At 38.0% G+C, this 18,105-nt stretch overlaps 1 protein-coding gene across 7 annotated transcripts in view; it reads right to left on the minus strand.

Moving 5' to 3' along the window:
- LOC138757881 (limbin-like) overlaps window positions 1–18,105 on the minus strand; it is a 169,849-nt gene that overhangs the window by 124,094 nt on the left and 27,650 nt on the right. For 6 of the 7 annotated variants that reach the window (XM_069925935.1, XM_069925937.1, XM_069925934.1 and 3 more), the window contains 4 exons: window positions 12,446–12,555; window positions 8,776–8,841; window positions 4,653–4,787; window positions 860–1,002 (listed from right to left, as the gene is read on the minus strand). In XM_069925935.1, coding sequence (XP_069782036.1) covers window positions 860–1,002; window positions 4,653–4,787; window positions 8,776–8,841; window positions 12,446–12,555 — 454 coding nt within the window. The remainder of the gene's footprint in view (window positions 1–859; window positions 1,003–4,652; window positions 4,788–8,775; window positions 8,842–12,445; window positions 12,556–18,105) is intronic. The other variant, XM_069925941.1, reaches the window with a different exon arrangement.

Genomic DNA, 18,105 nt, shown 5'->3' on the forward strand with positions numbered 1-18,105 from the left:
GACTTTAACCAGCCAGTCACTCATCCCACCCCACAGCACAGGGCTGACCTCCAAAAGACAACATTCCACTTGCTGGTTCTGGGGTGGGGGGGAGGGGGGGTCATGATGCGGCCCGCAGCCCATCACAGGAAATACCCATCGAATGTGGCGATCGAGCAAGCACAAGCGAGATGGGTGACCTGCCCCCATAGGCTGCAGTAATAGCAGACAATCAACCAATCGCCATCAGTGGATCACAGGGATCCAATCCAGGTCTGTGAATCCGAGGCAGCCAATCAGCAACCAGCTCTGCTCAAGCCACACCCCGGTGGTGATGTAGCCAGCTGCTACATCTCAATAAACTAAGCGTTGACTACAGTCCCTTCAAGTGAGTTTTTTTTCTTGTTATAATCTCAAGCTATAACCAAACCGACCCGCTACAACATTATAGTTTTTCTTTACAAGTTTCTGTTCAGCTGCAGTAAGAATTTCAGATATTGTTCAATGTGTCTGATGATAAACTCATTATCAATAAGATCAGAGCTAATTTTGTTTCCAAACAATTTCAATTGGGTTGGAGGGACCTAAATTAGTTAATGGGATAAACCGTGCAAATGTTTCCTCTAGATTGGCTCATTTGATTAATATTGATTCTATGCCATGTGAATAAATCTGAAGACCCCTGGAAACATCATGATAAAAACGATCATCACCATCTCCTTTGGGTTAAAAAAAAGAATAGAGCATTATTCGGAGTCAGACTGAATCACAACGTGCCACAGAGCATTTGGTCTTACCAGATTAATTTTGAATTGTTTTCAACTATTAACACTGTACAAATCAAAGATTTACTGTGATAATTTTAAACCAAAACTCTTACTCATCCAAGGCACGAGCCATGTTCTGTGGGTCTTCAAGCAAGAAAATATCAATCACTCTGTCCTGAAGTAAGATGTTTTCATTGAAGCACTCTGCTCCATCATCAGTTACTGACGGACTCGTGTTCGACTTCATTCTTTTCATCTGTTAAAAAACCCAAGTGTAAGATGTGTATTTCAGCTCTGCTGTGATAAATGCACACATCATGAGTGAGAATATTGCAAAAGATGTAAAATTCACCCAGTTTTTTTATTTGTTACATGCAAACCAGGTTTAGGAAGAGTACCACACAGTGCATTAAGGCTCCAGTGCTTTGGGGTGTTGTGACTTTTGTACAAAGCATGCAAATGTTGGAAAAACTCAATGTTCAATGGCAAACTGAAATCTGGAGATGTGTTCCAGAATAACCAATTTATACTAAAAATAGACAGCACTGCCAGAGATCCTATAAAGGCAGCACTGTCACTGGTGTGGACCTGAGATAGGGGAGTGGAAAAACAGAACTGCTCCGCAGGATCTAATGCTTGTGGCTCTGTAAAGGCACCAGAAATGGGGAAAACATTCCCCTCTTCCATTGAGAAGGAGAAGCAGAGGAGACTACCATACAAGAGGGAGACTGCGGCAGCAGACCAGTGAAGGGTTCACCGGCTTAAGGACCCACATAAGCTGTAGGTGGGCAGCGAATCGAGGACTATGGATTCACAGAACCGGGATTCATGAAGGTGCTGAGGGCAAAAGGGCACCTGAAGCGCCTCGCGCACTGATCATATCGGAGCTTTGGAACTGGAGTTCGGGTTGTCGATCTATTGAACATGGGTCGGTGTTGTTGCAGAGGCTGCAGGAGCACTTGGGTGAATCTACCGATTCTCAATGTCTCTGAAATGACTCTCTTTTACTGTAATGGGCCCTGGGCAATACTAATGGCAACTCTTCGTCTGACTTATGGCATGCAAAAGGAAATTTCATGTAATATATTTTCTATAGTATTACATGACAATAAAGGAATCTTGATCTTATAATGTGCTATTCCATTATCGTCAAAAGTCTCTATTGTGCTATAGACACAAATAGATGATTCACACCCAACTGTGACCAACATGGAGAACAAAGCTATGTCATGTTGATAAGTTGCAGAATAATCACTTGCCTCGAGAGGTAGTCTTGCAAGTATAAAAATGCTCGAAATGTCTATGAGCCAGTTACTTGGTTAAGACGGTGGTCTAGTTAGGATGTATTGCGTACCTTAACAGCAATGCATACCTTGACGGACAGAAGGGATTACTGTGTGACTGCTTTGAGTTGAATGGGGTTACAAAGATCATTCCTCTAACTGTGTCAAGTCTAAAATTCTTCAGACATTGGTTGTGCTGAAGCATGATTTTACTCAAGAAGCTAATATATACAGGAAATAATAAGTGTAGAGTGTGCTCATTTGGGAAAAAAAGAAAAATATTTAGCTCTTTTTAAATTTAGGCAAACAGCATAACAGGCCCTTTCAGCCCATGAGCTTGTGCTGCCCTAATTACACCCAATTACAACCCCCATTTTGAAGGATGGGAGGAAACCAGAGCACACGGGAACACTCACGCAGACATAGGGGAGAATGTACAAACTCCTTTTGGACAGTGCAGGATTCGAAACCTGGTCCCGCTAGCTGGCGCTGTAATGGAGTTGCACTAACTGCTACACTATCCATGCTTTCCACCAATACTAACCATGACAAGTTAAATCTGCAGACCCTGATTTTAATAGCGTGAGCAGTTGGGAGGATGAGGGGAGTGGCAAGAGGAAGAGTTACATGCAGGCCCTGAACTGAAGAGATTCAAAGGATTGAAAACTTAATTTCCAAAAACAGTCTCTGATTCTTGTAAAACAAGAAAGTCTGCAGACACTGTGAATTTAATTTAAAACAACAAAAGTGCTGGAGAAACTCAGCAAGTTACGCAGTATTCTTTATGTGGCAAAGATAAAGATACATAACCAATGTTTCAGGCCTGAGCCCTTCGTCAAGGTATAAGCAAAGAGCAGACAGGCACCTAAATGAAAAGGTGACGTAGGGGGAGGAGAACAGACCCACAGGCAAAAAATCATATGTGGGGGGGGAAAAAAACTTTCATGAATGGCTCAAGCTTGAATTGTTGGTTATGTATCTTTATCTTTACTAAAAAAATAAAGGACACTGTTTGACCTGCTGAGTTTCTCCAGCATTGTGTTTTTACTTCAATTGGAGTGTCTGCAGACTTTCATGTTTTACTCTAAATCAGTGGTTCTCAACCTTTTTCTTTCCAGTCACATACTACTTTTAATATTGCCTACGCCATCGGTGCTCTGTGATTAGTATGGGATTGCTTAAGGTGGTATGTGAGTGGGAAGGAAAGGTTGAGAATCACTGCACTAGACCCAGTGGTTACTGAAATATTTTGCTTGAGAAAAATTGTCATTGGCCCATTTCCTTTGGAGTTATGAAACCGTGCACATAACAAGTCAATTGGGTACGATTAAAACAATAGTTTTCAAACTTTTTTTTCCCACTCACATACCATCTTAAGCAGTCCCTTACTAATCACAGAGCATCTAAGACATAGGGAATACTTAAAGTGGTATGTGAGTGGAAAGAAAAAGGTTGAGAACCACTGCTCTAAATCATAGGTGAATATGGGTAGAGAGCAGAAGAGAAAAAAGCTAGAAAGTGATAAGGGGAGGTGGGATATCTCTCTGAATGGAGAGGGAAGGTGGTGGGAAGCTAGAGGAAAAGAGTTAGACTGATAGGGAAAGAGGGAGGCAGAGAAAGGGCCGAACAGAAACCAAGAAATGTTGATGTCAATGCCATCTGGTTGGAGAAACCCACATGAAATACCAGGTGCTGTTCCACTATTTTGAGGGTAGCCTCAGCTTGGCACTGCACAAGACATGTCACAGCATAGGAGTTGAATGTAGGATTTAAATATTTGGCTACTGGGAGATCCCCACTATTGCAGCAGATAGAGTGGAAGTGCTCTGCTTCTTGCTGCTCTTGGGTCGCACAATGAAAGCTTATTCTATTCTTTAGTACTTGCCTGACTGCATCACTTCCCACTCATGCTACATCTCACAAGATGTTGATAGAAAAGTTGTCAGGGCTTTACTGAAATTGCAGGTTGGCTCCAGAAACTTTTGCCATTTGTGACAGGAAGTGTCAGCAATCAGATCATAGGTTGTGAACCTGCAATCTTACTTCAACTGCACCCTTTCTCAAAGCTCCTCTTCCATCCACTCCAAATAAATTTCTGGCAGTCTAGACCACTTAAGGGTTTTCTGTCAAAAGGTCCACTCCGTTAGTAACTAAATTAGCTTTTTCCTTCAACTGTACATTAGCATGTTGAACTATTGTGAATTTTAGAAGTCCTCATGACATTCATTTCACCATTGAAAGAAGAAACAAAAGGCAGAATATTCTTTTATTGTTTCCTTGAAAGAAGTTTAATGGAACTAAATATCAAGTGGTTATCTAGCAAGAGTTTGATGATATACCCATATTTCAATGATCACCAAGATTAATTTCTACTCAATACACAAAAATAGTTATTTTATTGTCCAACTGTTACATATGATACCTGATGGACAATTCCTGCTGTTTGCACTGAAAGCCATGGTTCTCTCCATCTGCATGGTATCACTGAATCCATTTGTTATGAGTCATAATTCTGGAGCAAGGGGAAGTCACCAGATTTTAACTGGTGGACTTCAGAGTCTATAACTTGAATAATGACACCCATAATGCAAAATACTTAAAAGCAACTTATCAATTCACTAACCTGCCAGAGAGAAAGGTTCCTGCCAGCTACCCTCCTAAGGTGCAAGATGGTGATGAGAATTGAACACGCCAACACAAAAGAAACAATGAATGCAATAATAAATCCAACAAAATTGATGCCATGATCTGGAGAAACCTGCAAAATTTATTTAAAAAAAAGTTAATTTTTCTTAAAATTTTGCATTGGAAAAACTTGCAATTTTTTTTTCTGGAGCAGTCAGGATGTTGAGCTCTAAAAGACAAGCCCAAAGCATACTAACTTCAGTTTCATAATGTTCCTACTCACTTACCTTAAGAATCAAAAAAACTTAAATTTAAAAAAATCAATAGTAGTTTTAAAGTACGGTTAACAACATTCGCTGTTTAGCCAACAAATTTAATAAGGACTTCTGAACTTTTCCCAGTTAGCTCTGTGAATATGCAGCCAACCTCTGTTCCAACATTCACCCAAATGTAGAAATGTGTGCTATTGTGCTGGAGAATGCAACATCTAGTTTCCCAACTCATGCTCATTGGGAATTCAACAGTTCACCGGGATGTAAAATTATAGGAGTATAAATGTTGCTTCATTTTGGACAAGATGCATGTCTAGAAAAATAATTTCTGCCATTCTTGGTCCATTTAGTATCCATAGCACAACTGGCAACATTAGTCAAGTTCCACTTCAAAACATCATTTTGGTTATTTCCTTGTGGTTCCCTACAGAACCTTATTGAAAAGAGCATCAACCCTTAATCGAGCAATAACTGCATCAAAATACTTTAGCCAGCATGGAGTGAGAGTCTTCAAGAAAGAGGAAGATTGCTCCCACAATCAAATAAGGGACATGCAGGTCCTTACCATTGTGATACATGCCAGCATAAAGGTCTTGTGGTTCAGTTGGGACCATCATAAAATTAGTCTGCAGAAGATAACTGCAATAACCTTTCCTGGGAGTGAGAAACCAGTCATGCAGTAAGTCAAAGTGATCTGCACACCATTGCTAGCACCCACAGAGTGGAGATCCTCACAGAAATTGTTTTAAATACTAAAGTACAAGTTTTTTAAAGAGATGAAACTCATTAATTAGAAAATTACTGTTGAGATAAAGATGTGAAGGCAACCTCCACTGTCTACTCGATGATCTGTCCAGCAGGGGAGTGGCTTTTTCCTCTAATTTATATCAATAAAAGTGTAAATGGGCTCTACGTGAGCGATGACATTATTTGGTACATGCTGGACCATATGCCAGGAAAACATCGGGTGTCTGACATGAATAGCACACAGGAAGTGTGCAGTCCAACTTCCCATCTGGTTCACTTTCACCCAGAAATGATCTCCAGGGTGATCTGTCCTGGATAAAGTTGAATTGAACCATACACCAAATTAAAACAGGCATCATGTGATCCAATGATTTTTGAAAATTTATATGGGATCTGGGATCATTTGCGAGGATAGAATTTATGAACTGTCCCTATTTGTCATTGAAAATGTGGTAATGGGCCATCTTCCTGATCTATTGCTGAGTAGCTGTAGATTACTGTTGTTGGGATTGTAGTTTCAAGGTTTTAATACAGTCACAATAAAGGATATATTTCTACATTTGTATACACGGCACTAGTGACCTAGAGAGATAGTTAGAGAGATTTGTCTTTCTATTCAACTGCCCTTTGTTGAACATGTCTAATTATGTAATTGACATTCATTGTATTGTTGGTACGTAGAGATTCAATGGCAGAGGAAATGAAGACTTAGTTTGCTGGATTAGATGTCAATCAATCAGGCCACTTTGTCCTGAATAGGGCTGAGCTGCTTGAATGTTGTTTGAATTTATGCTCATTCAGGCACAAGTTCATCCTGTGTCCTGGGGAGTCAAAAGGAGAGTAACATGAAGCAGGTTAGCTAACTTCTACTGGCCCCTTGAAGGCACAGTATTTACAATGGGAAGACCTGCCACTGATAACCTCATGGCTTCAGCAGTCATAACACTGTTGACTATCAAGATTAGGTGATTAAACTCTCTTTCTGGAGATGGCCTCTGTATGGCAATTGTGTCGTGCTCATGTTACTTTCCTTTTATCTTCTCATTACTGATCAGGCCTTACTGAGAAATGAACATTGTGCAATCATCAGTTAATGTCTCCACTGCTGACCTTATGATGTAAAAATCGGTAAAAAGTTGGCAAATCTGTTTCATGTTAACTCTCCTGACTCCCCTGGATGGGATACATTTCAATTTGCCTGAATGAGCGTAGTTCAAACAACATTCAAGCAGCTCAGCCCAATTCAGGACAAAGCAGCCTAACTGATTGACACCCAATTCACCACAGTATTCACTTCTTCAGCCACTGAATCTCTATGTACCACTATACAATGAACTGAAATTATTTCACCTTTAATGAAATAGCTGAAGATAGGAAAATAGCTTCAGCAAAGTCCCAGGACTAGAATGATTGATCTCCACCCTCAAAAAATTTTGTGGAATATGTGACATTAAGCCTTAACCTTGATTCCCATAGACTTCAATTTAACAAGTGCATTTTAATTCCTCTTCCCTGTGGTACTTAATATATTGAACAGGCTGTCAAAGTTATTGACTACTGCTCTGATAAAATGAATTTGAATTCCACTATGGTAGATTGAACATTTCAAGAAATATGGAATTTAAGAGTGGGCGGGAAGAGAAAGTGGTCTTAGTGATGAATCTACCAGATTATTGTAAAATCTCATCTGGTTTACCAATGTGTGTCCAGAAGTAAAACTCTCTTCCTGATGCACTATATTGATAATAAATGTTTGCTAGTAACATCCACATTCACAGAACAAATAAAAATAGTTGCTCTCACTCAGTCAAAGAAATTTTGTTTATTTAATCTATGTTTGAACCTAGAGAAATATTAAACAACATTGGTGACCAAGTTATAGGTAAAGTAATGATGCTTCCATCAAGCTCCAGATAGGACTATTACTAGTTAGTTGAACTTGTTCCTATTATTGTGACAGGAGATATATGGAAAATGTTTCCATGTACAAATGGATTAAAGACTAGTACCGTTGAAAAGCTCTCATTGCTCGGTTTCTTGACTTTGATCTTCCATAGTAATTGAAATGCGTTTGATTCACCATTTATTGCAGCTTTAAATGCCTAGCTACCTGGCATTAAAATGTATGATTCTCTCCTCTAGCAAATTCCTGGACAAAATGGTTCATGTAGAAACTCTGAAATGACCAGGAAGTCCCGTGAAGACTTCAGGAAATACAAAACATTTACAGAATTGTACCAATAACCACTATTGCTACACCGATGATTCATAAATGGTAGAAGATCCCTCCTATCGCTGATAGGTGTTCAGCTATGTGTGATGAAGAGGCCAACTTGTGCTCCAGAACCATGGCACATTTATTGACATTCTAGTCTGCCTGCTCGACTTCTTCCAGTGCAGACTGGTACGTTAACCCAGAACTCCACCAATGCTCAAACCACAGAGAAGCAACATGATTAAGATTAAATTGTTCCAAGTTTAACTCCTAAACCAGATCAATGAAGCGTGGATTTCTGCAATTGTTGAGTCATCACAGCAGTTACTTTATCATTTATTAGTGTAAAGCCGACCTAAAGTCTAAAGCTTGAATTTCTTTTTGAACAGCGCCAAAAAACATCTAAGAATCTGTCATAATTTGAAAATATGGAAGTATTTACAAAATTAATTATAGGCTATAGTAAATAAGAAATGTTGTAAATCCTCATATTCAATGCACCAATTATTAACAGGATGAGTAAAAACAGGCTTTAAATGTACCAGGCCAACTTACTGGAAATTATCCTCAGTTCAATCTATCCAATCATGCACAGACAAGTACTGTCCAAATTAATCTAGACTCATAGTCTTTCAAATTGCAAAGGTGGAAAACTTGCATCCAACCAGCCAAGATAATAACACTCTTGGCAAGTTAAATTTTATGGCATTGGCAGACTTCAGATTTATTCCTTTGTGTCGAGCATTTCTGAACTTAATTTATACTTATTGTTTATTGATGTATTTTATGTACCTGGTTACCTTTATGTTCTTTGGACTTGTGTGTATGACAATAAACTCTCATTATCATTAAGCAAATCAAGAACACAAAATGCTGCTCCTACGTACCCAAATAGATGCTTTCTTCACCAGTATGAAATCTGCCTGGAGTTGTCCAATCTGTATATAGGTCCCCTGAAAGTGAGGAGGTTAGATTTTAATTAACATGGTTAATAATTTAATTAACGATAAAGCCAAATGTTGCAGGGAACAACATTGTCAAGCCAATCTGTTAACCTCAACCAAGCAGTAAAAAAAACATTTCCCCAAATGTAATGAGAGGAAAGCAGAGCAAGGAAAGAAAAAAATAGTCCGTCAATCTGCTTTCTTCTAAAATTAGAGCGATTTAATTCTCTACATTTATTCCCAGGGATACAATCCAAAATAGACAACAACTGATCCTGGGACACCATCACCTTAGTAAAAGAGGGTCCCTGCTCCACCCAAAATCTTCTTGCTTAACTGGCAGAAGGCAGTATCCATGACTGAATAGAACCATAGAACATTACAGAACATAAAATAGGCCCTTTGGCCCTTTTAGTCTGTGCTGACTATCATTCTGCATCCACTCCATATCCCTCCCATCCATGTACCTGTCTAAAAAATTTTAATGTTAAAATTGAGGCTGCATTCACCTCCCATCACTCTCTACGCGAGGAGAAAGTTGTTGATTTCGCAGTCCAGGGTGCAGCTGCAAGGGCTGCAGCTCTGGTGGAAAACAATGTGCAAGGGCTCAGTCCCACCTTACTTTATTTGAACTAAATATATAGGACAGTATCTGTGTGGTGTGTTTTTCTTTAAAAATACAATTATGATGGATTGTAAAATACACAGAACATTGAAAGTGTAGTGGTAGCTCAATGCTATACATCACCAGTGACCCGGGTTTGAATCTGGCACGGTCTGTAAGCAGTTTTTACATAATCCTTATGTCTGCATGGATTTCTTCTGGGTGCTCCAGTTTATCCTAACATTCCAAAGGCATACAAGGTTAGTAGGTTATCTGGTTACATGAGTGTACTTAGGTGGTGAGGGCTCATGGGCTGGAAGGGCCTGTAACTGTGCAATATCTCTAAAGTTTCATACAAAATCTATGAAACTTTCTATGGAAATTACATTTAGAAATAAAATGCAATACTTGTTCCCAATCATCCTCCCAGCTGTGGAATGGTATCAAAAATGCAAAGAATGTTATAGTAAGAAAAATCTTTAAAAATAATGAAAAAATAATTTTACTATATTCAAATATGTGTTATTTATAGGTACTTTGACATGCAATATTATTTTATCTAAACAAAGAATACAAGGTCAGATTTAGCAGGTTCCAGGAATATGCAAATGAATTAGATGAATGCTTTTAAAAAAAAAATAAAAGGTTTGTTGTGGTGTAGAACATCTCATGGGATCTCTAGATCCTGAATGAATGGCTTCTCTGATTAGTAAATCAGTAATAAGGATATTTGTAAACCATTCACTAAAGGTTAATAAACTAAACATGAGGTAGCTACTGAGAAAGTGAGTAGTATTTTTGACAACTTTGCTCATTTAATAAAAAGAAGCCTACACTTAGGTTAACGAAATCTTGCTGTCTTTGCACACAAAATTTTAGTTGACCTGCATACCTGGTAATTGATATTGAAGGTCTGGAGAGAGGACAGAAATCAACAAGAAAATAGTTAACTGTATATATTTCATTCACTAAAGCAGTTTTGCATAATATTAGAACTTGCTTTGAAAAACCAGAACCACAGGTTATTTTTTGAGGTTTCTATGATTCTAAAATAGTGAATGTTTGTATAAAGCTGCATAAATGGTGAACACGAGTGGCATTAACAGATAACATTCAAAGAAAATTAGAAGCCAGGCAGAAGGAATCAATGATCACTGCAGGACGGATACAGGCTGATTGCCCCAATGAATCGATGCATCCAAGAACAGCAAGTGCATTTGTCCCATATCCTCTTTCCCATGGCTTTTCAAATTATTCTCTCACAAGAACCTGTTCCCGTTGAAGGCACCAATTGATTCTCTTTTCACCACCTCCAAAGTCAGTGAATTTCAGATCATAAATATTCTCTGTGCAAACATTTCACAAAAATATTAGTAGGAATGGGGGTGGGGGGACGTGGTTTAAAGAAATGGTTCAAATTTAAAAAAAACAAATCTGTGTTCCATGTTCTTGAACCACTGGTTAAGGGATAAACCTCCCCAGTCAGAAAAATCATGATGTTGAACACTTCTAAATCTCACATTACAACAGAATCAAGACCATCTGGGAAAGTGGACCAAAGAATGACAGCTGGTATTTAACTTAAACAAATGTAAGGTACTGCACTTTGATAGGTTAAACCAGGGCAGAACTTGCACAGTGAATGGCTGTGGAGAAAAAAAAAGGGGGGTGGGGTGGAGGTGTATAGTTCCATGAAAGTGACAACACTGATGGACAGCGTTGTAAAGAAAGCTTCATTATTCTGGGCATTCAGTATAGGGACATCGTGTTACAACTATACAAAATGAAACTGCACTTGGAGCATTGTGTGCAGTTTCAGTCACTTAGCTGTAGGAGGGACGCAGGAGGATGGAAATGGTGCAGAAAGGATTCACAATAATATTGCCAATATTGGTGGGCTTGAATTATATGGCGAGGCTGCACATGCTGGGAGTTTTTTTTCCATGGAGCAGAGGAGGCTAAGAAGGTCATTTCTAAATCATAGATAGAGTAAATAATCATAAGCTTGTTTTCCAGGATAGGAGAGTAGGACAATCAAAAACTGGAGGGCATAAATTCAAGAGGAGAGAGAAAAGACTTAAGAGACCTGAGGCTCACCTTCTTCACAAAGACAGTGTTGGGTACATGGAATAAGATGCCAAGGGAAATGCTAGAATCAGGGATAATCATAACATTACAAAGACATTTCAGCAAGTGCATGGATAGGAAAGGTCAAGAGTGATATGGGCCAAATGCAGGCAAATGGGACTAGCTTAGTTGACACGGACAAGATGGGTTGAAAAGCCAGTTTCCAACCTGTAGAACTCTATAACTTGATTCTAAATCTCCCCGCAGCCTTATTTGTTCCAAGGAGAATAACTCCAATTCCTTGCCTGACCTTGTAATTGAAAGTCTTTGTTTCTGGAACTGGAATCATTCCATTTCTCTGAACATAGACTCTGTTTGGATTAGATTTGCAATAAATGTGGTGAGAATAGGTACATCAGCTCCTGAATAAAGGCAACGATGCTTCCAAGAGAGAAAAGTGACTTGAGTTTACTTCCTTTACATTGTTATATTCAATATCTAACTTGGATCACTGAAGTGAAAAGATACTGCAACAAAAAGTCATCAACAGTGAAGAGCAAATGGCTATGTGCATCAGACCATTAAGCTCACCGATAAAAAAATCATCTGAATTGTTCTCACCAAGAAAACTTTAATGATGGAAATATATAAAATAACATAAAAAGTTAGTACGAAGAAAAAGTCCATGCAAATGTAGAAGTATCCAATTAGATCCAATTAATTCCAAGTTCCAGGGTTCTTACATTTGGAATAGACTGCTCCTCAATTCAAAACAAAATTGACTAACTTCTTTATGCATATAGTAATGCTAAGACACTTCCTCTCAGTCCTTGCATTTTTCATGTGGAATCCACTTGGGTTGCTTACAACGTCCACTGGTAGAATAAAGATTTACTGATGATTAACTAGGGCAGTAAATGAATTAATCTTTAAACAGAATACCTCTACACTACTGCCAATAGTGAGGTAAGCTGGTAGTGAAATATTCTTCTCTTCCTCAGGTTCGTCAGCCTTTAATGTTGCAGTATAGTTTATTATGTAGTGTTCACCTGCTGTTAAATAAGAAATAAAAAGTGTATATAGAGATATATATATATATATATATTTTTTATATACCTATACACAAGCTACAAAATAAAAGCCATTTTGAAATAATGGGCAAAACAGCCCCAGCAACCTGGGCTTGAATCTGCCACTGTCTGTAAGGAGTTTGCACATTCTTCCCATGTCTGTGTGGTTTTTCTCCAGGTGCTTTGGTTTCCTCCCACATTCCAAAGAGATACAGGGTTAGCGGGTTAATTGGTCACAGGTGTGTAATTGGGCGGTGCAAGCTCATGGGCCAGAAAGGCCAATTACCATGCTGTATCTTTAAATTAATTTTTTTTAAAAATAATCTCTATAACACAGTTTCCACAAAGGTCTCATCAGCTTCTTTCTCTAGATTTCAGTTTTCTCAAGGTTTCAGTTCAAGATTTCAGTTTTCTCATAATCTCTCACTCCATATAAATTCCCTGACTCAGGTTTACTGCCATAGCTTTATGTGCTTTTACAACTGTTCTAAAGTGCATTACAGATCAGATCAGGGCAACCACTTCCAACCTTGCTTCCTGACAGGTACACTTTGAAAATCTACTCCCATGGCAAGACTCTCCGTTGAATTTGACGCTTGATGACTGAGTATGTTGATCAGATGTTAGTAATTGGGCCCAGAACCACAGAAACATATCCAGGCATAAATTCATGTTCTTCCCTTGAAAGAAATTCTGATTCACAAAGGACAGGCTTCGTAGATCCTGGAGATATCTCAAGATGCCTAGTTTTAATCTCTACATCACATTCTTTCAACTGCCAATCTTCAGAATTCCTTCCCTAAACACTGCTTTCTCTCTATCCTTTCTTACTTCATCTATGGCACTCCTAAAAATCCATCTCAATAATCAAGTTCCGAGAGGAGTCACGTGATGGAGTAGTGGCTGGTAGGAGAATACCAGCCCTCTCCAGAAAAGAAGAAAAAAAGTGAAGGAAAAGCAAAGCCCCAGATACACAAAACACAACAAATAAAAGATAAAGAAAAGAAAGAAAATGGCACCCAAGAAAGAAAGACCAAAAATAATGGGGAAAAAAAGGAAAGATGCCAGAAGAGAGGGGAGAAGGCCTTACCTGCATGAAAAAGCAGGGACCCACCATGGAAAGAGGAGCCCGCTCCTCAAGGTTAGTGGAGACCCCACAGAGTCGCGACCTCCTGACCACGGGACTGCAAAAATGGCTTACTGAGCCAAACAGAGGTGCGCAACTGCGCACAACAAGGATAAGGAGAACACCGACGGGAGGAGAACCTACACAGCACGAACAGCTGAGAGATGCCCGACAGCAGGGCTCCCAGCTGGTAGAAAAGGAAAGCAATGGGAAAGGGAGGGATGAGAAAGAAACACAGAAGCAGGAGGCCCAACAGATAACCAGCTCAGAAGAAGAGGACCAACATCAAGAAGCCATGAAAAAAAACCCCAACAAACTGAGGCAAGCAGCTCAACAAGAAAGTCAGAAGAGACACAGATACAAGGAAGAGAAGGAGAAGACACAAACCTAAGAGCAGACACAGAAGAAGAAGAAGAAGAACATCAAGCTCTGCACAGAGGAATAGAAGGTAAAATGAATAGAGAGTACAAAGGTTAAAAAAAATTTCAAGAACAAATGAAAGCATTAAAAATAATGGTTGACAATAGAATTTAGTGAAATGAAAAGTACAGAAGAGTGAGTAGAATAGAGCTGGTCATAACAGATGTAGGGAAAGAATTAGAAAATGTGGAAGAATGTGTAATGGCGATAGAAATGGAAGTGAACGACTTAAAAAGAAAATTGGAAGAAAGTGACAAAAAAGTTAAAGAAACACAAGAGTTGTTAGCTCAGAAGATGGATATAATGGAAAACTATAGAAGGCGGAACAATATAAAGATAGTAGGCCTAAAGGAATATGAAGAAGGCAAAGATATGAAAGAATTTATAAAAGAATGGATCCCAAAAGTCCTGGAAATGCCAGAAATGCAGGAAGGAATGGAAATAGAAAGGGCACAGATCATTAGCCCCGAAATCACAGTCACAACAAAAGCCAAGATCCGTTTTAGTAAAATTTCTGAGATACACGACAAGAGAAAATATATGGGAGAAGGCAATGAATAAAATTAGAGAAGACAAGAAATCACTGAAATACAAAGGTGAAATTTTTTTTTTAACCCAGACACAAGTTTTGAGCTCCTAAAGAAGAGGAAGGAGTTTAACACAACAAAATCAATCCTATGGAAAAAAGGCTATAAATTTATGTTAAGCTATCCAGCGGTGCTTAAAATAGTTATCCCGGGGGAGCAAAACAGACTGTTCTTGGATCTGGAGAAAGCACGAGAATTTGCAGAATGCCTGCAGGACAGAAAGAGAGATGGAGAGATGTAAGAAGAATGAAGAATGACGACAAACTACATATAAAGATGTAAAAATAATGTACAAGTAAGAACTAAAGGAGGGAAGTAAGGGAGAAGGGGGGAAAAAAGGAGGGGGATAAAAAAAAGAGAAAAGAGGGGGAGCTTTGTTTTAATGTGAAGATAAAAGTCTTTTCTGGAGGGGGATGGGTGGGAGAGAATAACAGACACTGTGAAATCAGTTGACACTTGCGAACGGGTTCGCAGTCCGAATGGAGAGGGGAGTTGTGATTGCCCAGCAAGGGACAAGGGGTGACTCAGAGGGGGGGAGGGGGGTGAGAACACTTGGGGTTAAGGGAATTTTAGATGAGGGTGTGGATGAAGTATTTTATGTTTTAGAAGTGTGGTCATACATTGAGTTCAAAAAAGGAAAACTGAGAAATGAAAATGGGGAAAGTGGAAGGGTGGTGGTGAGGAAACGGAAATGAGATGTAAACAGAGTATGAGATGGCGATGTTGAACTATATGACCATAAATATTAATGGAATACATAACCAAATCAAAAGGAAGAGGCTATTAAATTTACTGAAAAATGAAAAAATAGATTATAGCATTCATGCAGGAAACGCATCTAACTGAAGTGGAACACAATAAATTAAAGAGAGACTGGGAAGGGCACGTAACGGCAGCATCATATAATTCAAAAGCCAGAGGTGTAGCTATATTAATCAATAAAAATGTACCAATCAAAATAGAGGAGGAAATAATAGATCCAGGAGGGAGATATGTAATGATAAAGTGTCCGATATATTCAGAACTCTCGAATTTGGTCAATATATATGCACCTAATGAAGAGGATCAAAAGTTTATGCAAGATTTTTTTGAAGATTGTAGATACGCAGGGGAATATATTGATAGGAGGGGACTTTAACCTTAATTTGGATTCAAATATGGATAAAACTGGACAAAAGACTAGCAAAAAGAACAAAGTAGCCAAATTTATGTTTAAATCAATGCAGGAAATTCAACTTTTGGATATATGGAGAAGGAGAAGGAATACTCATATTATTCGAGTAGACACAAAACATTCTCAAGGATTGACCTGTTCCTGTTGTCAGCCCATATCCAAGGGAGAGTTAGGAAAACAGAATATAAAGCTAGATTGTTATCTGATCACTCACCCCTGTTATTATCAATAGAACTGGAGGTCATACCACCAAGAACATACAGATGAAGATTAAAGTCCATGCTACTTAAAAGACAAGAATTTACAGAATTTATTGAACGCCAAATTAAAATGTACTTTCAAATAAATACAGAATCAATGAGAGACAAATTTATATTATAGGATGCAATGAAAGTCTTCATCAGAGGGCAGATAATAAGTTATGTAACTAAGATGAAAAAGGACTACAATCGGGAAATAGAACAGCTGGAAAGGGAAATAGTAGTACAGAAAAAGAACTAGCAACCAGGGAAGATACAACAAAAAGAAGAGAATTGGCGGACAAAAAAATAAAATATGAAACACTACAAACGTATAAGGTGGAGAAGAACATAATGAAAATAAAGCAGAAGTATTATGAGCTAGGAGAAAAAAAAACGCACAAAATACTAGCCTGGCAGCTTAAAACAGAACCAACTAAAAGAATGGTATTGGCATCAAGGAAAAAGGATAAACAAATTACATATAACCCAACAGAGATCAATGAAAACTTCAAGGAAATCTACGAGTAATTATATCGAACTGAGAATGAAGGGAAAGAAGACAAAATAGATGAGTTTTTAGCTAAATTTGAACTACCAAAATTGCAAGAAGAGGAGCAAAACAAATTGACAAAACCATTTGAAATAGAGGAAATACAGGATATATTAAAAAAGCTACCAAACAATAAAATGCCTTGAGAGGATGGACTCCCAATAGAATTCTATAAAACATTTAAAGAGTTATTAATTCCTCCTCTCCTGGAAGTAATGAACCAGATAGAAGAAACACAAAACTTGCCAGATTCATGTAAAACAGCAATAATTACAGTAATACCAAAGACGGGGAAAGATCCACTAACACCAGCATCATATAGATCAAGATCTCTACTTAACTCAGATTATAAGATAATAGCAAAACTATTAGCAAACAGATTGGCCAACTGTGTACCAAAAATAGTAAAACTAGATCAAACGGGATTTATTAAGAAAAGACGAACAACAGACAATATCATTAACTTAATCCATGCACTACAAGGAAATAAGATACCAACAGTGGCTGTTCCTTTAGACGCAGGGTAGAATGGAATTATTTATTCAAAGTATTACAGAGGTTTAACCTACCAGAGAAATATATTAATTGGATTAAAGCATTATATAAAGGTCCAATGGCGAAGGTGACAGTAAATGGATATGTATCGAACCAATTTAAATTAAGTAGGTCAACTAGGCAGGGATGTCCACTATCTCCCTCACTGTTCGATTTAGTAATAGAACCATTGGCAGAACTGATAAGAACAGAAAATAAAAGGGATAAAAATAAAAGAGAAGGAATATAAAATCAATCTATTTGTGGGTGACATCATAGTATATTTAACAGAACCAGAATTATCAATAAAAGAACTACATAAGAAATTGAAGGAATATGGAGAAATATCGGGGTACAAGATCAATGCAAATAAAAGTGAAGCGATGCCAATGAATAATGAGGATTACACAGAGTTTAGAAAAGAATCACCATTTAAATGGCATACACAAGCAATCCGATACTTAGGTATTACTTAGGCCATCTATACAAATTAAATTATCAGCTATCAATGAAGAAATTACAAGATGACTTAGAACATTGGAAAGATTTACCACTAACACTGATAGGAAGGGTAAATTATGAAGATAAAGATATCAAAGGATCCAAGAAGATTTTTACTTGGAGATATCTATGAAAATATAAAATTGAAATTGGACAAATACCAAGAAAAATGTTTAAGTCTTGCAATAGCAACTGCAAAGAAATGTATAGCGACATCATGGAAAGATGATAGAGAAGCGTTATTAAGTAGATGGTATAATGAGATGGGAACTTGTATACCTTTGGAAAAAATTACGTATAGTTTAAGGTTAAAATTTTTATAGTACTTGGAAACCATATATGGATTTTATGGGTAATTTTACATCCACTCCTCTTAATTAGTAATTTTTAAGAACAAT

Source organism: Narcine bancroftii, chromosome 3 (assembly GCF_036971445.1).
Source record: "Narcine bancroftii isolate sNarBan1 chromosome 3, sNarBan1.hap1, whole genome shotgun sequence".
NCBI classification, from domain to species: domain Eukaryota; kingdom Metazoa; phylum Chordata; class Chondrichthyes; order Torpediniformes; family Narcinidae; genus Narcine; species Narcine bancroftii.